Source organism: Emys orbicularis, chromosome 5 (genome assembly GCF_028017835.1).
Source record: "Emys orbicularis isolate rEmyOrb1 chromosome 5, rEmyOrb1.hap1, whole genome shotgun sequence".
Classification (NCBI taxonomy): domain Eukaryota; kingdom Metazoa; phylum Chordata; order Testudines; family Emydidae; genus Emys; species Emys orbicularis.
Window position 1 is genome coordinate 31,734,320 of NC_088687.1, and position 17,592 is coordinate 31,751,911.

A 17,592-nucleotide genomic window follows, 5' to 3' on the forward strand; every position below is an offset into this window, starting at 1 on the left:
GAAAGCAGACAATTGCAGTGAAGAGGAGATAGGCAGTGAATAAGAAAGGGAAGTTTTGATCCCCCTTGAGGAACGTCCTGCATGGGGGGTGAAAGGAGAAAAGAAGAGTAGTGGTGGCATAGGGGGAGGCCGTGGCAGTTGGAACAATGTTTAGAGTGGGGGTGCTGAAAACCATTGAACAAAGCTGTTTATGATGGAAACCACGACAAGCCAGGGGGTGCTGTGCCCCCTCCCCTAGGAGAGCTGGGGCAGAGAGTGGCACAGCCAGAGGGGCGTGTGGAGGCAGGCTCTCTCCTGGGCACATGAGCGGCAGGTTGCCGCGCAGATGAGAGAGCAGGAGGAGGGGTTTGGCAGGAGGCAGAGCAGAAGACGGGATAAAAGGAGGATGAGACTAACCGGCTCCTCACCCCAACACCAGCCTCCTGGGACAAGGGCAGCCCAAGGCGGCGGGAGAAGCGGCGCCAGCATGAGCGAGCTGTACAGCAAGGCGGAGACCTTGGAGCTGAGGCGAAGGCACATCGGGTGAGCAGGGCCGGTTCAGGGCAAGGGCGCCGGGGCTGGAGAGCTGCCCGCGGCAGCAGGGCAGTGCCAGGCTGTGGCCCCAGGTGCGGGGCAGGGGGAGCTGCCTGCGGACAGAGCTGGGCACAGTCCCCCTCTTTGCCCACCCGGCCCGCAGCTGAGCCCGCAGCCCCCTGAGCTTCTCCGCGCAGCGCATCCCTCCTGCTGGTCCCTGCGCTTGCTGGGCTCCATCGCTTCCACCAGCGGTGCACACGGCGCTTCTGCCCTCGGCTAACCCCGAGACAAACGGGAGGCTTGGGAGGCAGAGCGGCGGCTCAGCCTGGGGCGGGGGGATCAGTGTGTGACAGTAAGTACCCTGCGCTCGGTTACATAAACCAGCCTCTATCGCTGTTACATAAAACAAGGATGTTAGTCTTTCTTCCTCCCTCGGCACAAGTTTAGCACAAGCTGGGGTCAGAGGCTGCTACATTTTAAACATTTTATCCCCAAGTTTCAGTGCTGCTTCTGCCAGGAAAGCTGGAATACAGAATTAAACGACTTTTGCAGCCAGAATAATAGGTAGCTTGTTGCCTTTAAGGTTGTTTTTCTAACATAGTTTATTGTAGGGCACTTTTAAATAGACTCAATTCTAGCTGAAATCCATGAGCCCTGTATAATAAATGGAATGAGCATCAGCTAATGGGCTTCATACTTAATTACATACTAGACCTATACAAATGACCAAAAGAATTGAGAGTTATTAATATTGTTAAGAGCACATGGTAATACTACTTTCCCCCCAGAGAACAAAGTGTTTCCACAACATGATTTTGATGAATAAAATAAAAATGCCTTGTGATCCACGGAGCCATTATAATAATAATTTACAATTCTATAGCACCTTCACAAAGAACATCAAAGTGCTCTAAAAATTACATAACCCAGAAGTTATACAGAGCTACCAGAGGGGAGGGCAGCAACCAGCAGATAGTACATTGAGTAGTTATGTGAAGGGGAAAATTTGGTAAACACCTGCTCTTACATAAAGCTTCAAGCCGGAGCAGACAAAGCAAATCCTGCCCTCTGTTGCACCCAGGCAAATTCACAGTAGCTGCACTGAAGTTAATTGGTTTATCACTGAAACTGAGAGCAGACCCTAGCATGTGATCTTGGTTTTAAAGGCCTCTTATCCATAGTGGAAATTTCATAGAATTTAGTTCACCTACCTCAGACATATGAAGGCTGAGTCATCCTGTTGGTAACCTGTGGCTTCAGGGAATTTTGGCATGTCAGAGTTGGTGCTTAAAGTAGTAAATCATTTTCCTTCGGTACCTTCTATTTGTGTGGCAAAACAATGTTGAGTTTACTTATATCAAATTTAAGTCATCATACATAGGTAGTACCTCCTCATTGTAGATAACTGGTGAAAGAAATACAAAGCAAGCAAGAGGAAGGTCAGTTTTTTAGTTTGTAATTCCGATATTTAAGACTTTGCCTCTTCCTGACAAATGCAGTCTCAAAAACTTACTTATTTAATATACTGTACTTGATGGTAGATTGCACAAAAGTGAGCACCATAAAACTATGAAACAGAATAGAATGCCCGAAGTACATTTTAAAAATGCTATTGTTTGGTTAATTCATGGGCAAATTTAGCACTCATAAAATGGGGGCCTAAAGGGTTTGTCTTGAGCGTAACCTAGCACAGACAGCTATGGTGCAGATTTTCCACACAAATTCTGTAGTGCTACCTGTTGTGCCACTCTTAAGCCTCATCTGAGTCAAGACTGTGCAATTGTGATATAATGGGAAGTAGGATGAGACCATCAAATACTATTTTCTTTCCTGTGACTTGAGTCAGGATTGAAAGAAAATATGAACTCTACCCTTGTCACGGTGTGTATCTGATACCTATTTATCATTTACTACAAGTTAAATAATATGGTTTCCTCCAGATCATATGGTCTTGATTAATATTTCACTAGGTCATGCCAAGTGAAAAGCTAATTCATCATTGTTAGATATGAAAGTACAAAGATGCTCACTGACTTTCTAATATTATGCTACTACTAAAATACTCACTTGTTTAGACTCCTAGGTGTACATATAATGCCATCAATTGTTTTAATATGCTTAAAAATCAATGCCATCATAGCATGTAGAGCCCGTCATATCTAAGGGCCAGATCTTGTGATCTAGGAGTCTTGCTTGAGTACACATTGCAGGATCAGGCTCTGTAAGGCAAATAGTAATGGAAATCTCATGGAAAGACTACGAACAGAAAAACTGCACTAAAGAAATTATATTTGATAATGTTCAGTCTGCTGCTTTACCTCCATTTCACTTTTGAATTGTCTTATGGCAGTAGATTTGCAAGAGTAAATAAAGGGGAAATAGCTCTGAAAGATGCCCCTAGGTAACTGCTTGATCAGGCAGAAATTCAGACACTAAATTATTTCAAACACTACAAATTACATTTTATGAGTAACAGTTCGGGTCCATGTACACAATTAATTGTATTGCATCAGGTCACCAGACAACATGGACAATAAGGATGCTTTTAGTAAAGCAGTTTTGTTATTTGGAAACAATCACAACCCTCTTAGGTTAAGTACTATGAAAGGTTTTTAAATGCTTTCTCCCTGTTCACTAATATTTCGGAATATAACTGTATAGTAGGAATATGTGTCAGTGTTGTATGCTCAGAGAAGAAAAAAGAGGGGAACATTTTCAGAAGTGCCTAAGTGACTTTCAGAGCCTGTCTCATTAAAAGTCAATGGGATTTGGATGCTTTTGAAAGCAAGGCTTAGCCACTTTTGAAAATTTTGCCCAGAAAATCTCAGTACCCTAAGCCTGATTTTTCAGAAGTGCTGAGCACCTCTGAAAATTAAGCCCATTATGTATTGGCATTTTGTTCTAACATATGGACTCTATAAATCTCATACATCAAATTCAGCATAGTCTTCCAGTGTGCAATCAATTTTTGGCCATATATTTTAAAAAAGTTCTTAAAAATTAATCCTATTTCCAGAGAGTTAATTTTATATAAACTTTCATAAAATGTGTAAATTAATAGGACTGTGTCAGACAAACATAGCTAGACATCCAAGGATGCAATACAGTGCACATTCCATTGTGCTCACAGGAAACCATACACAGGACTTTTGTACACAGGGACACTCAGGAATGTTAATCCGAACTATGGTTTAAACTGGATGAGTTAAATCGTATTAAACTCCTGTGTAGACGCTTTTATTCAGAATCCAAGTGGCCTTAATTAAGTTTCACCACTGCAATTCTGAGCATGTGTGTCTCCACACAGGCTTGCATCTGAAGAAGTGAGGTTCTTACCCACGAAAGCTTATGCTCCCAATACTTCTGTTAGTCTTAAAGGTGCCACAGGACCCTCTGTTGCTGTCTCCACACAGGAGTTTAATGTACTTTTAAATCACTCCTTTAGTTAATTTGGATTAATTTTTCTCAATGTTCCCATGTTCAAGCCCGTAGATACAAAAACAGGGGTTTGAAAATAACCTAATTAAGGACCTGCTCCTGTTCCCATTGAAATCAATGGAAGCCTTTCCATTCATTTTAATGAGTTGGTTCAGGCCTCACTTGACCATCTGTTAAACTACAACATAGTATCCAAAAAAATCATGTTGCTTTACAGTCACTTCATAGAAGAGATGGTCTCATTTACCTATAATTTACTGAACGGCTTTTGTGATTTTAGTATTTCAAGCTTTGCCACCTCACTGATATAAAATAGTGTATTCCCTGGACTTCAGCAGCTGTCCATATGAAGGTGAAGGTGCCTTTGAAGTCAGTGGCAGCTTTGTCTGTGCTTTGACTGCAGGAGTTCGTGGGATTTAGTTTTTGTTTTCCTAAGCCCTGAGATCATCAACTCTCAAGATTCCGAGGCAGGGCAACAATTGAGCAAGCTAAAATAATGTTATTTTATACTTTTTAGACCTTCATGCAAAGTTTTCTTTGCTAAAGACCCTATCAAGATAGTGCGTGCTCAGGGGCAGTATATGTATGATGAGAACGGAGAAAAATACCTGGATTGCATCAACAATGTCGCACATGGTAAGTACAAAAACTCCATTGACTAAGTTTACGTCATTCCCACTAGAAATCAGAAGATCGTTTTATGGTGCCAAATTCAACAGAACTCCCTGACTTTCTTTGTGTGATTCAGTAACTGATCACATGTCAGTAATTATTAATAATTTCTTGTTTAGTTGGCCACAGCCATCCAGATGTGATAAAGGCTGCAGTGAAACAGATGGAACTGCTCAACACCAATTCCCGATTCCTGCATGACAACCTTGTCCAGTATGCAAAGCGCCTCACAGCCACCCTACCAGAGAAACTCTCCATTTGCTATTTTGTTAACTCTGGGTATGTCTGAAGGATTTTTCATTGACACTATTTTGTTGCTGTTTAACAAGGACATTGTCAGGTCAATTTAGGCCCAAATTTTAAACTGTGAAAAAACAGGGTTTAACAAAAGTAACACAAATGTTTCCATGGAAATTTATTTCTAAATAACTCCAGGAAAAATTGTTTTTTGTTTTGGTCAGACTCAAAAACATCCTGTGCAGTGTTTGCTACCCTCACCTTGCTGTATAGTCTTAGTGCATGAAAACCAGAAAGTGAAACTGGCTCTCAGCAAAGTGAAATGGACTAGTCTGTTTTCATTTTCTATGCCAAGCTTATGCGAAAAGGAAACAAACAGGATGTAAATAATAGGAAAATAGATAATTTGGTCAAACTAAACTAAAATGCTTAACAACCTTTTTAGTCAATGTTCTTGGCTTCACTGAAAGAAATTACATGTTCAAATGCATTTTAATCCCAGATCCCCAAACAGGTATATACAGCACCAAATTCATCCCTGGCATAGATCCCCGGAGAAATCAATGGCTTAGTGGACAGGTCCTGAACTCTGATGATTGGTATGATTGGTCTTTAGCAGGGAAAATCCAGCTGTGATTGGAATCGATGGCAGTTTTCCCATTGACTTCATTAGGACCAGATTTGACCCACAATATGGAAACTTTGAAGCAGTGATGATCCTTTTCTATAACAACTAGAGGAGACTACAGCAGAAAGAGCTGATACCATGTATTTTCTGAAAATAGATCTGTGTATTTAGAAACAAGAGGGATCAAAAGAAAGAAGAAAACCCAAATATAAAATTCAGCAGAGAAATTTACTCAATTCTCTTTGGTTGATCTCTGTAGAGGCATTAGGTGGGTCTGTTTTAATCAACAGTCCTCATTCTAATACAAAATGCTAAATGCTGCTATTCTTCAGTCCAAATAGATTTATAACCCAATATCCCTAAAGGGAGTGGATCTTTTTATTTAGCATAGCCAAGGAGCTTGCACATATCAGTGCTACCTAACATCCTTATTTAGTCATTGCTATAACATAGCCCCAGAGTGACTTGTATTCCCCATGACAAGTCTTGTTGCTTCTTCTTGTTCCAGCAAATGGATCGTTGGGGTATGTGGGTTGTACTACATTTTAAAGGGGGCAATATTGCAATAAAGATTATATATTTTGTTTGGGATGTCTTACTGACCGAGGCCTATCTAAATCTTTCTACAAGATAGTCTGATGTACCATAGGTTGATGGTTAGAGAGTAGTATGCGTTTGGTGCTGAGTGAGAGCCCTGACTTTCAAAGTAAACTTGGGTCTTCATCTGGGCCTGCTGCTACAAGGCGCAGAGCGGGATCTGGTCCATGTGGAGGCTGGGGAGCTGCTGGGAATTTTGTAACTTTAATATGAGGGGCAGTTGCATTGTTCTCCCAGCTGCTGTATGGAGTGGTGTTATCTGTACAAAGGGGAGGTAAAGTGCTCACAAGCAAACAGGGCTAGGGGAATAAAGCATCTCTTTGTTTGATACATATACAAAGAGCTGTTTTCCCTCTTATGTGGTATTTATGTTCTGAATCATAGCATTCTAATCTGTATAACAAAGCCTGCTGTGTTGATTGTTTGTATTCATCAATTCCATACGCTTTTTCTGTTTTAAATTAAAATGACTGATAAGTGCTTGCTAACCATCTAGCCCTGGTGTTGCAATAAACCATTCTGTACTGTGTATAGTCCCCTAATGTGTTTATTATTTGGTAGATCTGAAGCCAATGATCTCGCCTTACGACTGGCTCGGCAGTATCGTGGACACCAAGATATGATCACCCTTGACCAGTAAGTTTGCAGAATAGCATATATGAATGCAGCTAGTCACTTCCGCAGTATCTTTACAGGTGGACTCTATACAGTTGTATGGTATATTTCAGTGAAAGATCAGCATTGTTGCCTTCATACAAACATTATAATTAAATACAGAAGGCTCCATTTAAAGTAATGCTAACTAGGTTTTGAGCCACAATCTGACAACAAGTAGCAAACTGAGATGTGAAGGGACACTAAAGTTTGGTGGGCCTGAAAGCTGAGCTACCATGATAGATGTCCTAAACTAGGCCAGATCTCTCACACTTACACAGGCAAAACATCCAGAGAGCTACACTCAATGGATGTTTTGCCTGTGTGACAACTACAGGACTAGAAAACTTACAATTCTATATATGTGGGTTTGTGGTGGGGTCAGGGGGGTTTAGTTGATCCATGCTGGGTTGTTGTTTTTTTTTAAATCCTAGACACACACTGTCACAGTGGCCAAACTGGTGCTACAATATTAAGAACTAACTTTTCAAAAGGGCAGATGCCCAGCCTCCCTTTTGCCATGCTATAAAATTTGTGCCTCCATAATTAACTGGAGCAAATCTGAGTGTTTGTGTCCCCGACTATCTGATTTGCAGCCCATTTTTAGAGTCTGCCAAAGTCAGACTACATTTACTAAATCCCAGGTTTAAGGGCCCTTGTGGAATACCTCAGTGGAGGGGATCCCAACACCTAAGTGCAGTGGCAGCTGTGCCCTGCCTGTGTGACAATCGTGGATGCATGTGGCAGCTGGCAGGTGATGGCTGGAGCAGAGGTGGGACATGGAAGGCTGGAGATGGGAAGGTGGCGAAGGTGTACTGGCTCCCAGCAATTCTGCATCCTTTCAAAATCCTATGGGCCACTGTTACAGGTAGACTTAGGAAGACACCAACTGTGTCTGTCCTTGCAGTGGCAGGGATGAATTTTGCTTATTGGTTCCAATCTTGCTCCACTGAAGTGAATAATAAAACTCCCACTGCCTTCATTAGGTTCAGGCGGGGTCAAATCAACTTGAGCAGCCCTCACAAACACCACCCTTGGGTTTCTGGGTACTTTTTTTTTTATGCTGTGTTGTGTGTGCGCAGTTGTGAATTTTAGCTTTTCTAAAACCTTAATGATAGTGATTTTGTATTTAACTCCCATTGCAGTGCTTACCATGGTCATGTTTCTTCTCTGATTGACATTAGTCCATATAAATTTAATCAGCTGGGGAAGGAGGGCAAAAAAGAGTTTGTGCATGTGGTGAGTATTTTTTCAATTGCATATAAATTACTATCCTTTGTAAGTGTTTTTTCCCTTTCCTCTAGTCATTTCAAAATCTGCCTGTGTGCTGGCTTTATTTCCCCAGATAAAATTATTCCTAACCTGTCAGACTACACACTCCTGTCATTTTATATCAAAGGATTAAATTCAGCAGAAATGTTTGCTGCTGGATTTGTAACAAGTGGCTTATTATTAGCTTTAATGCTGAATTGCCTCATGCTATTATCATGAATTGTGATATATTATTTTATGGGTAGGGAAATCAGTAAACAGCTGTTGTGTAATTAGCGCTCATCTGGTTAAAGCTAGAGTGAGCCCCCCACTGCAAATCTCCAGCCCAAAGTAATATGTAGGCCTCCATCCAGCTATCTCCCACTCTAGAACTGGTGCTACAGCGCTCCATGCCAATGACATTCCCCAGGCTGGTTTCTATCTTCCAATGACTCCTCCCCGGCCCTTGGAACCCTCCTCACACCGTTTGTAGGGGTTGGCAAGCCTGTGGCAGTCCCACCTTCTCTCACAAAATAGGAAGCCAAGTGGTACAACTGAAGCATAGATTTCCCGTGGAAGGAAGGGGCATCAACCATTCTTGCAGTCTGTAAGAACTGGAGTCAGTTAGCACTATAGACCAGGAACTGGCAGTGGCTACGGGCTGAATGGATGTATGTGGTGGAAGGCTCTTTGAAGAATGGAGGCCTGTAAGGTTGCTAGCACTAAGTGGCTAAGGCTGCCGCTGAGGAAAGTGCGTTGACATCGCTCTGAATAATGACTACATGGTTATTCCCTGAATGAGTTAAACTTAAACAAGGGGAATAGTCCTGCCCTCATACATTTACTCATCTCTGTATTTCCTATAAACAGATCAGCACTAAGCCCTGGAAAAGAAGATATTAGGCAAATACCTATTTCACATCTAGAGGAAAGTATCTTTCCTGTAATACATGGTACAATCTTCAACTCCTAATAGTGTACATAAAATTCAAGGCAGAAATTCAGAATATCCAAAGTTTGTGATATGTATGAGAGAAAGTGGTATTTTTTTCTGATACAGTTACATCCCTAATGAAAAACACTGGGAACTGTCCAATAGAAAATGAATATTGCAAGGAGGCATGCATTTGAGATAAACTCTGCTGCTTTCAGGCTCCTTCTCCAGATATCTACAGAGGAAAATACAGGGAAGATCATCCAGATCCAGCAAGTGCTTATGCAGATGATGTGAAAAAGATTATTGAAGAAGCTGAGAAGAATGGGCGCAAGGTTTGTAGCATGAGCTGTAGAAACATTGTAACCCTGGTCATGTTTAGTAATGAAACTACATCTGTTGGCAACAGAATAGGGGGGAAAGGGGACAAAAGATCAGCATCTATACAGTGCAATTTCTTCTCCTTTTCTGCCTTCACTCTTCTGTTATGGGTTTATATATTCTAAGGCTTCCATTGTCCCCTTGATGCACTTTCATAACTCTCATTAACATCCATGAAAGTTATATGCAAGGATCAAGAGGAGAATAGACTCATAAAGGAGCAAATAAATCCAAAATACCGGTAGTTTAATTCACTATTTTGTGAGCCTTTGAAACACAGTCAAGCTTTCAAGTCCTATTTGAGAGATTATGGTGAAAGTCCTAGACAGGATATGTAGAAAACCACTGCCTGGAGAACTGATAAATGAGGAAAATCATATTTCTAAATTCACCATTGCATTCAAGCACATTGAGATAAATTTATTGCACTTTCACGCCTCGTAGCTTGGAATCCATGTACAAGCTGGTGATCACCACCACCCTTAACGTCTGTAAAATTTGATTTAGAATGTCTGTTACCCAGTGCTCCCTGAGGCAATTCTAATTTTTTTGAAGACTGCTAGGGACTGATCTAAAGCCTGCTGAAGCCAATAGAAAGACCGCAATGGATATTGGATCAAACAGTCCCCTTTTAGTCCAAAGGTTTACATCACCTGTCTTTTAGTTTCTTCATTAATTTTTTTTCTTTTTTTGACTAACGGACAGTTTTTTTTTCTTTTCTTGTCTTCCTTTTTTCCCTCCTTTTGCATATCTTCTTAGGTTTTGGTGCCGTAGACCTGTGACAGGACAAGTTGTGATAAAGGCTAAAGTCTCACATGCTATGGGGACCCTCGTACTGTTTGGCAGTAGTGTGCCTCTTCGAATATAGTGTTCGCTTCTTTACACGTTTCCGCTCGACCTTGTTTCCAGGAAGACTGCACTGCTGGCCAGCTCACGTGCACCTGTTGATGCTCAGGGAGGGTTGCACAAGCGGTGTGGGAGGCAATCTGTTACATAGCAGACTTGTGGTGACGCTCCTGGGAGATTTGGGGTAACACTGTCTGTGCTGCACAGACTTAATGTTGACAAGGAATGTAAAACTTGATGTTCCGGTGTATCTGATCTGCTGCTGTTGCCCTTTCTGATTTGGAATAACTACTTTTTTTCCATTCCTAGCAACTGGAATTACTTCACCTATAGATTCTCTTTTGTGAAGTGCCTTGCCCTAATGTATTGCTTGTTTAGTCATTTGCCCGAGGCAGGGGTGCCCAAAGCATAGCCAGGGTGTTCTAAAAATGCAAACTCTGTCTGCCCTGTCCCTGGCCACCACAGGTTTCTACTGCTGGTGTTCCCTGACACTAAGCAATTTCTATTAATCTATCAGGGAAATCACAAGTACCAGTAAGTATGTATTTTTTAATTGAAATTTCTATGTAAACTTACATGGACCTTATGAGCCTGATCCAACTCCCACTGAAGCCAGTGGGCCATCAGTAGCTGGTGGTTTAGGTCCTGGATGTGGCCCTTTGATTTCTGGCAGGCTGCCAGCGTGGCCCTTGGTGTTGCAAATTTGGGCACCCCTAATGGAAATCTTATGCTATAGCCATTGACAACAGACCACAGCTGTCCATCCCAGCATGTTATTAAAGTCACCCGACCCAGATATTTACAATTTCTTTCTGTAAGCGTTAGCTTATTTGCAAAGGCTAGATAGAGGAACATTGCTCTTACTTCATCTTCTTTTATGTAGATTGCGGCCTTTATTGCTGAATCCATGCAGAGTTGCGGAGGCCAAATAATTCCACCTGCAGGCTACTTCCAGAAAGTGGCAGAGTATGTACAATACTTGGAATGGGCATAGCTGAGAAGTTATGCAGAGTAATAGGTTAAGGCTGTAGGCTTATTCTATTAATCCCTTAGGGGTTTTTTGTCCTTCCTTTTTGTTCCACCTTTTAAATACCATTATGTAACTCATGTCCAATGGAATTTTTAGTTATCAATCACTTTAAAAAATACAATCCATATGTGTATCATTAAAAAGCAAACAAGTGGCTTGAAATGGAGTAATTTAAACATCAACCATAAAATGCAGTTGTGGGGTTTTGTCTGAAATCTAAATTAATTGTATGCTCATCGGGGACAGGGACTGAGTCAAATTGTAAACTTCTGTAACACACCCTCCTTTGTGCTAAAATTAGGCCTGGACACTAGAATCCTATTATGTGGTATGGCATTTGGACTGTTCCTTTTGTTTTCAGATATGTGCATAAGGCAGGTGGCATATTCATAGCTGATGAAGTCCAGGTTGGTTTTGGTCGAGTTGGGAAACATTTTTGGGGTTTCCAGTTGCAAGGCAAAGACTTCGTACCTGACATTGTCACCATGGGAAAGCCAATTGGCAATGGCCATCCAATGTCTTGTGTGGTTACAACAAGAGAGATTGCTGAAGCCTTCGGTGCCTCTGGATTGGAGTATTTCAACACGGTAACTTTCTAGATGAAAGTCTTCCTTTTTGTTCCTACAGCAACTTTAGTCTCTATTCAGTGCTTGCAGAAGATGCTGGGTTGATAGAGTTGGAGAACTGTAAGGGCCTAAGTTTCAAAAAACTCTGTATCCACCTTTGGAGCCAGATTTTCAAAAGAGCTCTGCTCCCATGTAGACTCCTAAAAGGAAGTGGTCAGGTTTTCAAAAGTGCTCAGCACCCAGCAGCTCCCATTGAGAACCCAAATTCCATGGGGCCCTTGTTTTCTTTACCTCTCGGGGGTAGCTAAACACTCTCCCTGTATCAGGAAACACTGGAGCTGTGCAGATATTACAAAGCCACTACTTTGATTTCATCTTGCCTGTTCAATCAGATGTCTGCCATCTTCTCTATTGTGATTGAGTCTTGTCACTAACTGCAACCAAGTTCCATTACTTAGTCTGAGTCCTTTTAAGCTTTAGATTGCAGAGATTCTGAGATGTGGCTATGGAACTGAATGACTGGAATGCCGTAAATGCTATTCACTAAGAACTTTGAAAAAAACACCATCAGGGTCGATTCATATCATCAACTTCTTTAAAAGAATGAATGACTGTAATGTTGCACCCTATCCAGTAGAAGATAATGGCTCACATTGTCCCTCTGAGCTCACATATGGAGGGGACACTGAACATGGATCTTACCTTTTCCGTATGGAAGGCTGGTCAACTGCCTCAACAGCATCATCCCTTTCTCTCTCACACAGTTGCTGGACCACAAAAATAGGGTGATGCAGGCCAGTAGTTGTCCAAGCTTCTGAATCTACAAAAAAGGGGGCAGGATTAGATAGTTTTATGGATCACAAGAATATCCAGAGTTGTTATAGTTAATACCAAAAATGAGTATTGGAAGGGAGATTAAGCCCCAAAACATGAGGTTTTAACAACTCTTTAACTATTAAGAGTTAGGATGAGATCTTCAGGGGTGCATGGGGGGAGGGGAAATGGAACAGATTACCCCACATCTGTCTACTGCAGGGTTTCTTGCAGCTGCCTCTGAAGCATCCAATACTGGCCATTGTCTATAACAGGATACTGGACTTCGGGGCTGATACTGGACCTCAAGGCTGATACAGCATGGCAATTCCTGTGGTCCTATGTTATTGCAACCTGATGCTGAGGAACAATTGGGGAGGGACATCTTGGGTGCACCCCTCTGCATTGCATGGTTGGGGGGAGAGGAGCAAGGGAGGGAGGATACTGTATCCCATTTTCTTCCTGAGCAACCAAGCAGGGACTAAGCACAATCTTGCCTAAAGTCCCTTTCTTTAAGCTTTGCTCACAGCTTACTGACATGGGAAATGTTAATGGCGCCCCCAAGGATGGAGGCAGAACAGAATTTCAACCACTTTGTTTCCCCATTTGTTTTTGCCTTCAGTTTGGAGGCAATCCAGTGTCCTGTGCTATTGGCTTGGCTGTGCTTGATGTAATTGAAAAAGAAGATCTCCAAGGAAATGCCATACGAGTAGGGAATTATCTAACAGAGCTGCTGAACCAACAAAAGGAAAAACATCCTTTAATAGGAGATGTCAGGTAGGTACCTCAGGGTACAATTAAGAAGTTCCCAGGCAGAAGGTGGGACAGAGAAGTGGTTATTCTGGTAGCCCAATAGGTGAAGAATATAGGACAAAAATGAGGAAATTGTAAGTGATGATTATGTCTCGTTTTTATTTGTAAATTATCCCAAAAAATGGATCCTCTCCAATTTCCTGGTTTTTGTTTTTATTCATGTCATGAGTTAAAATCCCAATCCAAGCTATTGGTATAAAAGACAACAAATCAAGTTACAGGTAGTTTGGACCTACAGGAGATAACGAGACGCTTTTCTCTTTAACTGACAAAGCAACTTTATTAAGCCAGCTATATGTATATCTTTACAAATAGCACTGAAGAACTTAGTACATGAAAGTGTAGTATCTTTCTCTATATATTTGACTCACTTGCTGGAATTGTTGGAGCAATGTTACTATCTGTACAAGAGAGGGGCTTTCCTATTGGACAGTGGATCTCATCCTTCTTCCTCCCTTTATATTCTAGGGGTATCGGTTTGTTTGTTGGAGTAGATCTGGTGAAGGATCAACAAAAGAGAACACCTGCAACAGCTGAAGCCCAGCATATCATCTACAAGTAAATATTTATCTTCTGTGTCCATGCATAAAGTACACTGGGGCAATCTCAATCTAACCATTTACCAGCCTTTTCTTAAGGAGGTTGAAAACCTTGATTTTTCTCCAGCAGATGTACACACACAACTTTAACTGGAAATTAATATAACATTTGATTTAGCATTAGAAAACTCAGATAGTGGCCCAACCCCTGGTATAAGTAGATGTAATTCCCTGACCTTCAGCATTGTTATCTACATACAGCTGATTGGCATTTGGTCTGATGCACCTCTCTGAATTCTGACATGTACGAGTTACATTGTGCACTTAGATGCCTTTTTACATGTGCATCATTTGTTTTCTACACAGACTGAAAGAACAGCGGATCCTTCTGAGTGCTGATGGACCCCATAGAAACATTCTGAAATTTAAACCACCGATGTGCTTCACTATGGAAGATGCAAAGCTTGTAGTGGACCAGATTGATGAACTCCTCACAGGTATGCATGCATTACAGAATGTTCCTCCTTGTTCATTTCCAAATGACATGCAGGAAACACCCCCTAAAAGCACTGAAATCTAGACCATTATGTGCAGAAAATCGCAGCAAAGATTCACAGGAAAGCTGGCTTTTAGAACTTTATTTCCCTCTCCTTGACAGAGCTTTTCCCCAGGCTCTATCCTAACACACTTTCTTAATGCAGTTTATTATAAACTATGTATAGGGCCCTTTATTTACTTCTATGAAAACCTGCCAGGCCAAATCCTGCACTTACTTCTGCCACAACCCCATTATTTATTATTGTCTTTTTGTTTCTGGTGGTACCTCTAACATGGTAGGCAGCAGAGTTCCTGCCCTCAAGGGTTTTGAAGTTAACGGGATTGCAGAAGGTGTAAGTCACCACAGCATTTGGCCCACTGACTTTAAAGAGGTTGCACAGGTGTTGGATAGATCAGTAAATGGCTAAACTTTTCAAAGTGACCTCTAATATTGGATTCTTCAGTTTTTCATTGCACAACTTTCAACATGATGGGTCAAATTCTGCTCTCCTTTACATCCCTGCAATCCTGCCAACTCCTCTGTCCTGTGGCAGGCAATTGGCCCAGTGCCAAATGACTCCAGAAATGTGGGAGCATAAAGGCACCTTTACATTCTCTACTCCTCATCCGTATCGAGTACTCCTTGGCCACAACTGAGGATCTGGCTCAGTGGAGTTCATCATCATCATCATGTTCCTATTAGGCCTCTGGTGTTTAGGGCAGTGACGAAGCTCCTCCACTCCTGTCTGTTTCTGGCAAGTCTTTCAATGGTCTCCAGCTGTGCCCCAGGTTTTTCAGCTTGGCTTCCACAGCTCTTCGCCATGGTTGTTTTCGGATGGCCTCATTTTCGCTTGCCTTCAGGTGTCCATCTTATTGTTACTCTGGTGATGGAATCAGTTTCCATCTGAAGCACATGACCAATCCACTTCCAACACCTCCTGTAATGATGGTGCTCAGATCCTCTTGGCTGCACTGTATCAATAGATCTTGGTTTGACATTGTTCTGGGCCAAAAGATACGGAGGATTTTTCTAAGGCAGATTGTATGGAATGAAGACAGTTTGGACATGTCATACTTTCTCATTCCCCAGCATTCTGCACTATAAAGTAGTGTTAAAAGTACGCAGTTCTGATAAATCTTGAGTTTGGTTTTGGTGTTGTATTTTGATGATTTTCAGACTGTATTTAAGCTCCTGAAGGTGTTCCTGGCTTTATTGATTTTATTCTGGATGTCCTGGCTTGTTCCACCATCCTGGAGTTACACTGGTGTAAATTAAGTCAAAATTAGGCCCTTTATTTATGTGCCGACCTGAAGGCAGATCTGTACAGAAGTGCTAAGCTTGCAAATTTCCCCTCTGCTCTAAATGCCCACCATCCTCAGGCTACTAATCATGATAAATTCATCATTCTCCAACGAGGTGTGTTAGAAAGGGTTAATTAGTTCTTCAGTTAAGCTTATTATCTTTCTGTGCAGTGAACATGTGGCTAGTAGCTCAAGTGCAGTATTGCCGAGGTAATAGACATTACGCCTTTTTATGGGTGCAATTATCGTAACAGGGACAATGCTTGGCAATGAATACGATCATTGAATACTTTTGCTTGTTTTAGCTTTGGAAGAAGCAACTGGAGCCAGGACAGGAAATGGAAGATCTTCAACTGCACAACATAAAAGAAAAGTATGTTTTCTTTTTGGTGTCTTAAAAAAAAAGGTGTTGGGGAAACACGTACAAATGACTTTAGTGAAGGTATAGCATAAGTGTAAGTGATCTAGACTGATGTAACTGAGATCAGAATCTGATCTATGATAAGAGAAGACAGAAAACAATCTGTAAGATTCCTGTCACTGAACAAATATGAAGAGCTGAGTAACAGACTGTATTCTTTAAATATTATTTTCAAAACGTTTCAAGGATTTCACTTCCAACTTATACTTTTGAGTATGAATAGCCTACATGATTGGACCCCATAGAATGTAATGTTAGCCTTGGGCACTAAAAATATGCATATTACAGATGGCCCTGCAAGGTTCCCTAAAGAGCATATGCTGTATGTGTTTTCGGGAACCGAAGGGCTGGAGAGCAATAATTGAATATCCCAGTAGGATGACTATTAAGGCAGAGATCCTATACTAATGGCTACTCTAGAAATACCATAAATGGGGCCTATGCCTCCTCTCACATACACTTGTGTAAAATTAGAATAACTCAATTGATCTGAATGGAATAGCTTCACTGAAAGAGGAGAATCAGGCAGACAGTTTCTTAACCCTAAAGCCAAAGTATATGATTAGAGATTGATACAAACATATGCTCATTCATTGAAACTTTGTGTGTTTCAGATGACTAATGAAGGGAATTCCCAGTCAGACTGTATTAGTGAAAGCATCAACCATATCAACGGAACTGCCTGCAGACAAAAAAATGGCTTGTACACTGATAACCATGCAGTGCCTTGTAAAAGGATCAGAACATGAAAAGAGAAGTTTTCTTTAGATCAGTGTATTTAAAAAAACAAAAAACAAGAAAAGGCTGAGTGGATGTGTGCAAGTATCATACTGATTATTTAGGGTCCAATCCTGCCTTCCTTACGTGAGCAAGACTCCATGTAGCTTTATTGGTAGTTTAAACTACATTTTCTCCTACATAAGGACTGCAGGGTCAGGCCTTTAACTTAACCAGATACGGGTGTGCTAAATAAAGTTCTGATTTTTTAACCTTCTTGGGTCATCATATTTAGGCTTGGTATAAGTGGATGCAACTCCACAGAAATTCATGGAGTTGCTCCCGCTTACGTAAGATCTGAATTTGGCCCATTGTGCTTAATAACCATGGAACCACAGCACCAATCCTATTAAATCTTTGTTTGCGAAGCATTACACCTTTTACTGTATTTGAAATTTCAGTATGCAATATTGAGATGTTAATTACTTTCCATGTTTTAATGGCTCAGTTTACAACACAAACCTTGAGAGACAATTCACACTGGGAAAAGATTTAGGGCCTACGGACCAGGTCCTCAGCTGATATAAATTGGTATTGCTGTAGTGAAGAGAATAGAGCTCTGCCAAGTTTAAGGATTGGGGTGGGTGTATCCAATTATATGAACACAACATGTATGCAAGATTCTCACTTAATATTTAGAGAT

At 41.3% G+C, this 17,592-nt stretch overlaps 1 protein-coding gene across 1 annotated transcript; it reads left to right on the forward strand.

Annotated features, from left to right (window-relative positions):
* Positions 1-466: 466 nt before the first annotated feature.
* ETNPPL (ethanolamine-phosphate phospho-lyase) lies at positions 467-16,921 on the forward strand. The gene is made up of 13 exons (XM_065405222.1): positions 467-522; positions 4,469-4,587; positions 4,743-4,902; positions 6,647-6,721; positions 7,885-7,978; positions 9,143-9,259; positions 11,035-11,117; positions 11,543-11,768; positions 13,183-13,337; positions 13,842-13,931; positions 14,279-14,409; positions 16,057-16,124; positions 16,787-16,921. Exons 1-13 carry the CDS (start codon positions 467-469, stop codon positions 16,919-16,921), a joined length of 1,509 nt encoding a protein of 502 aa, XP_065261294.1.
* Positions 16,922-17,592: the final 671 nt, after the last annotated feature.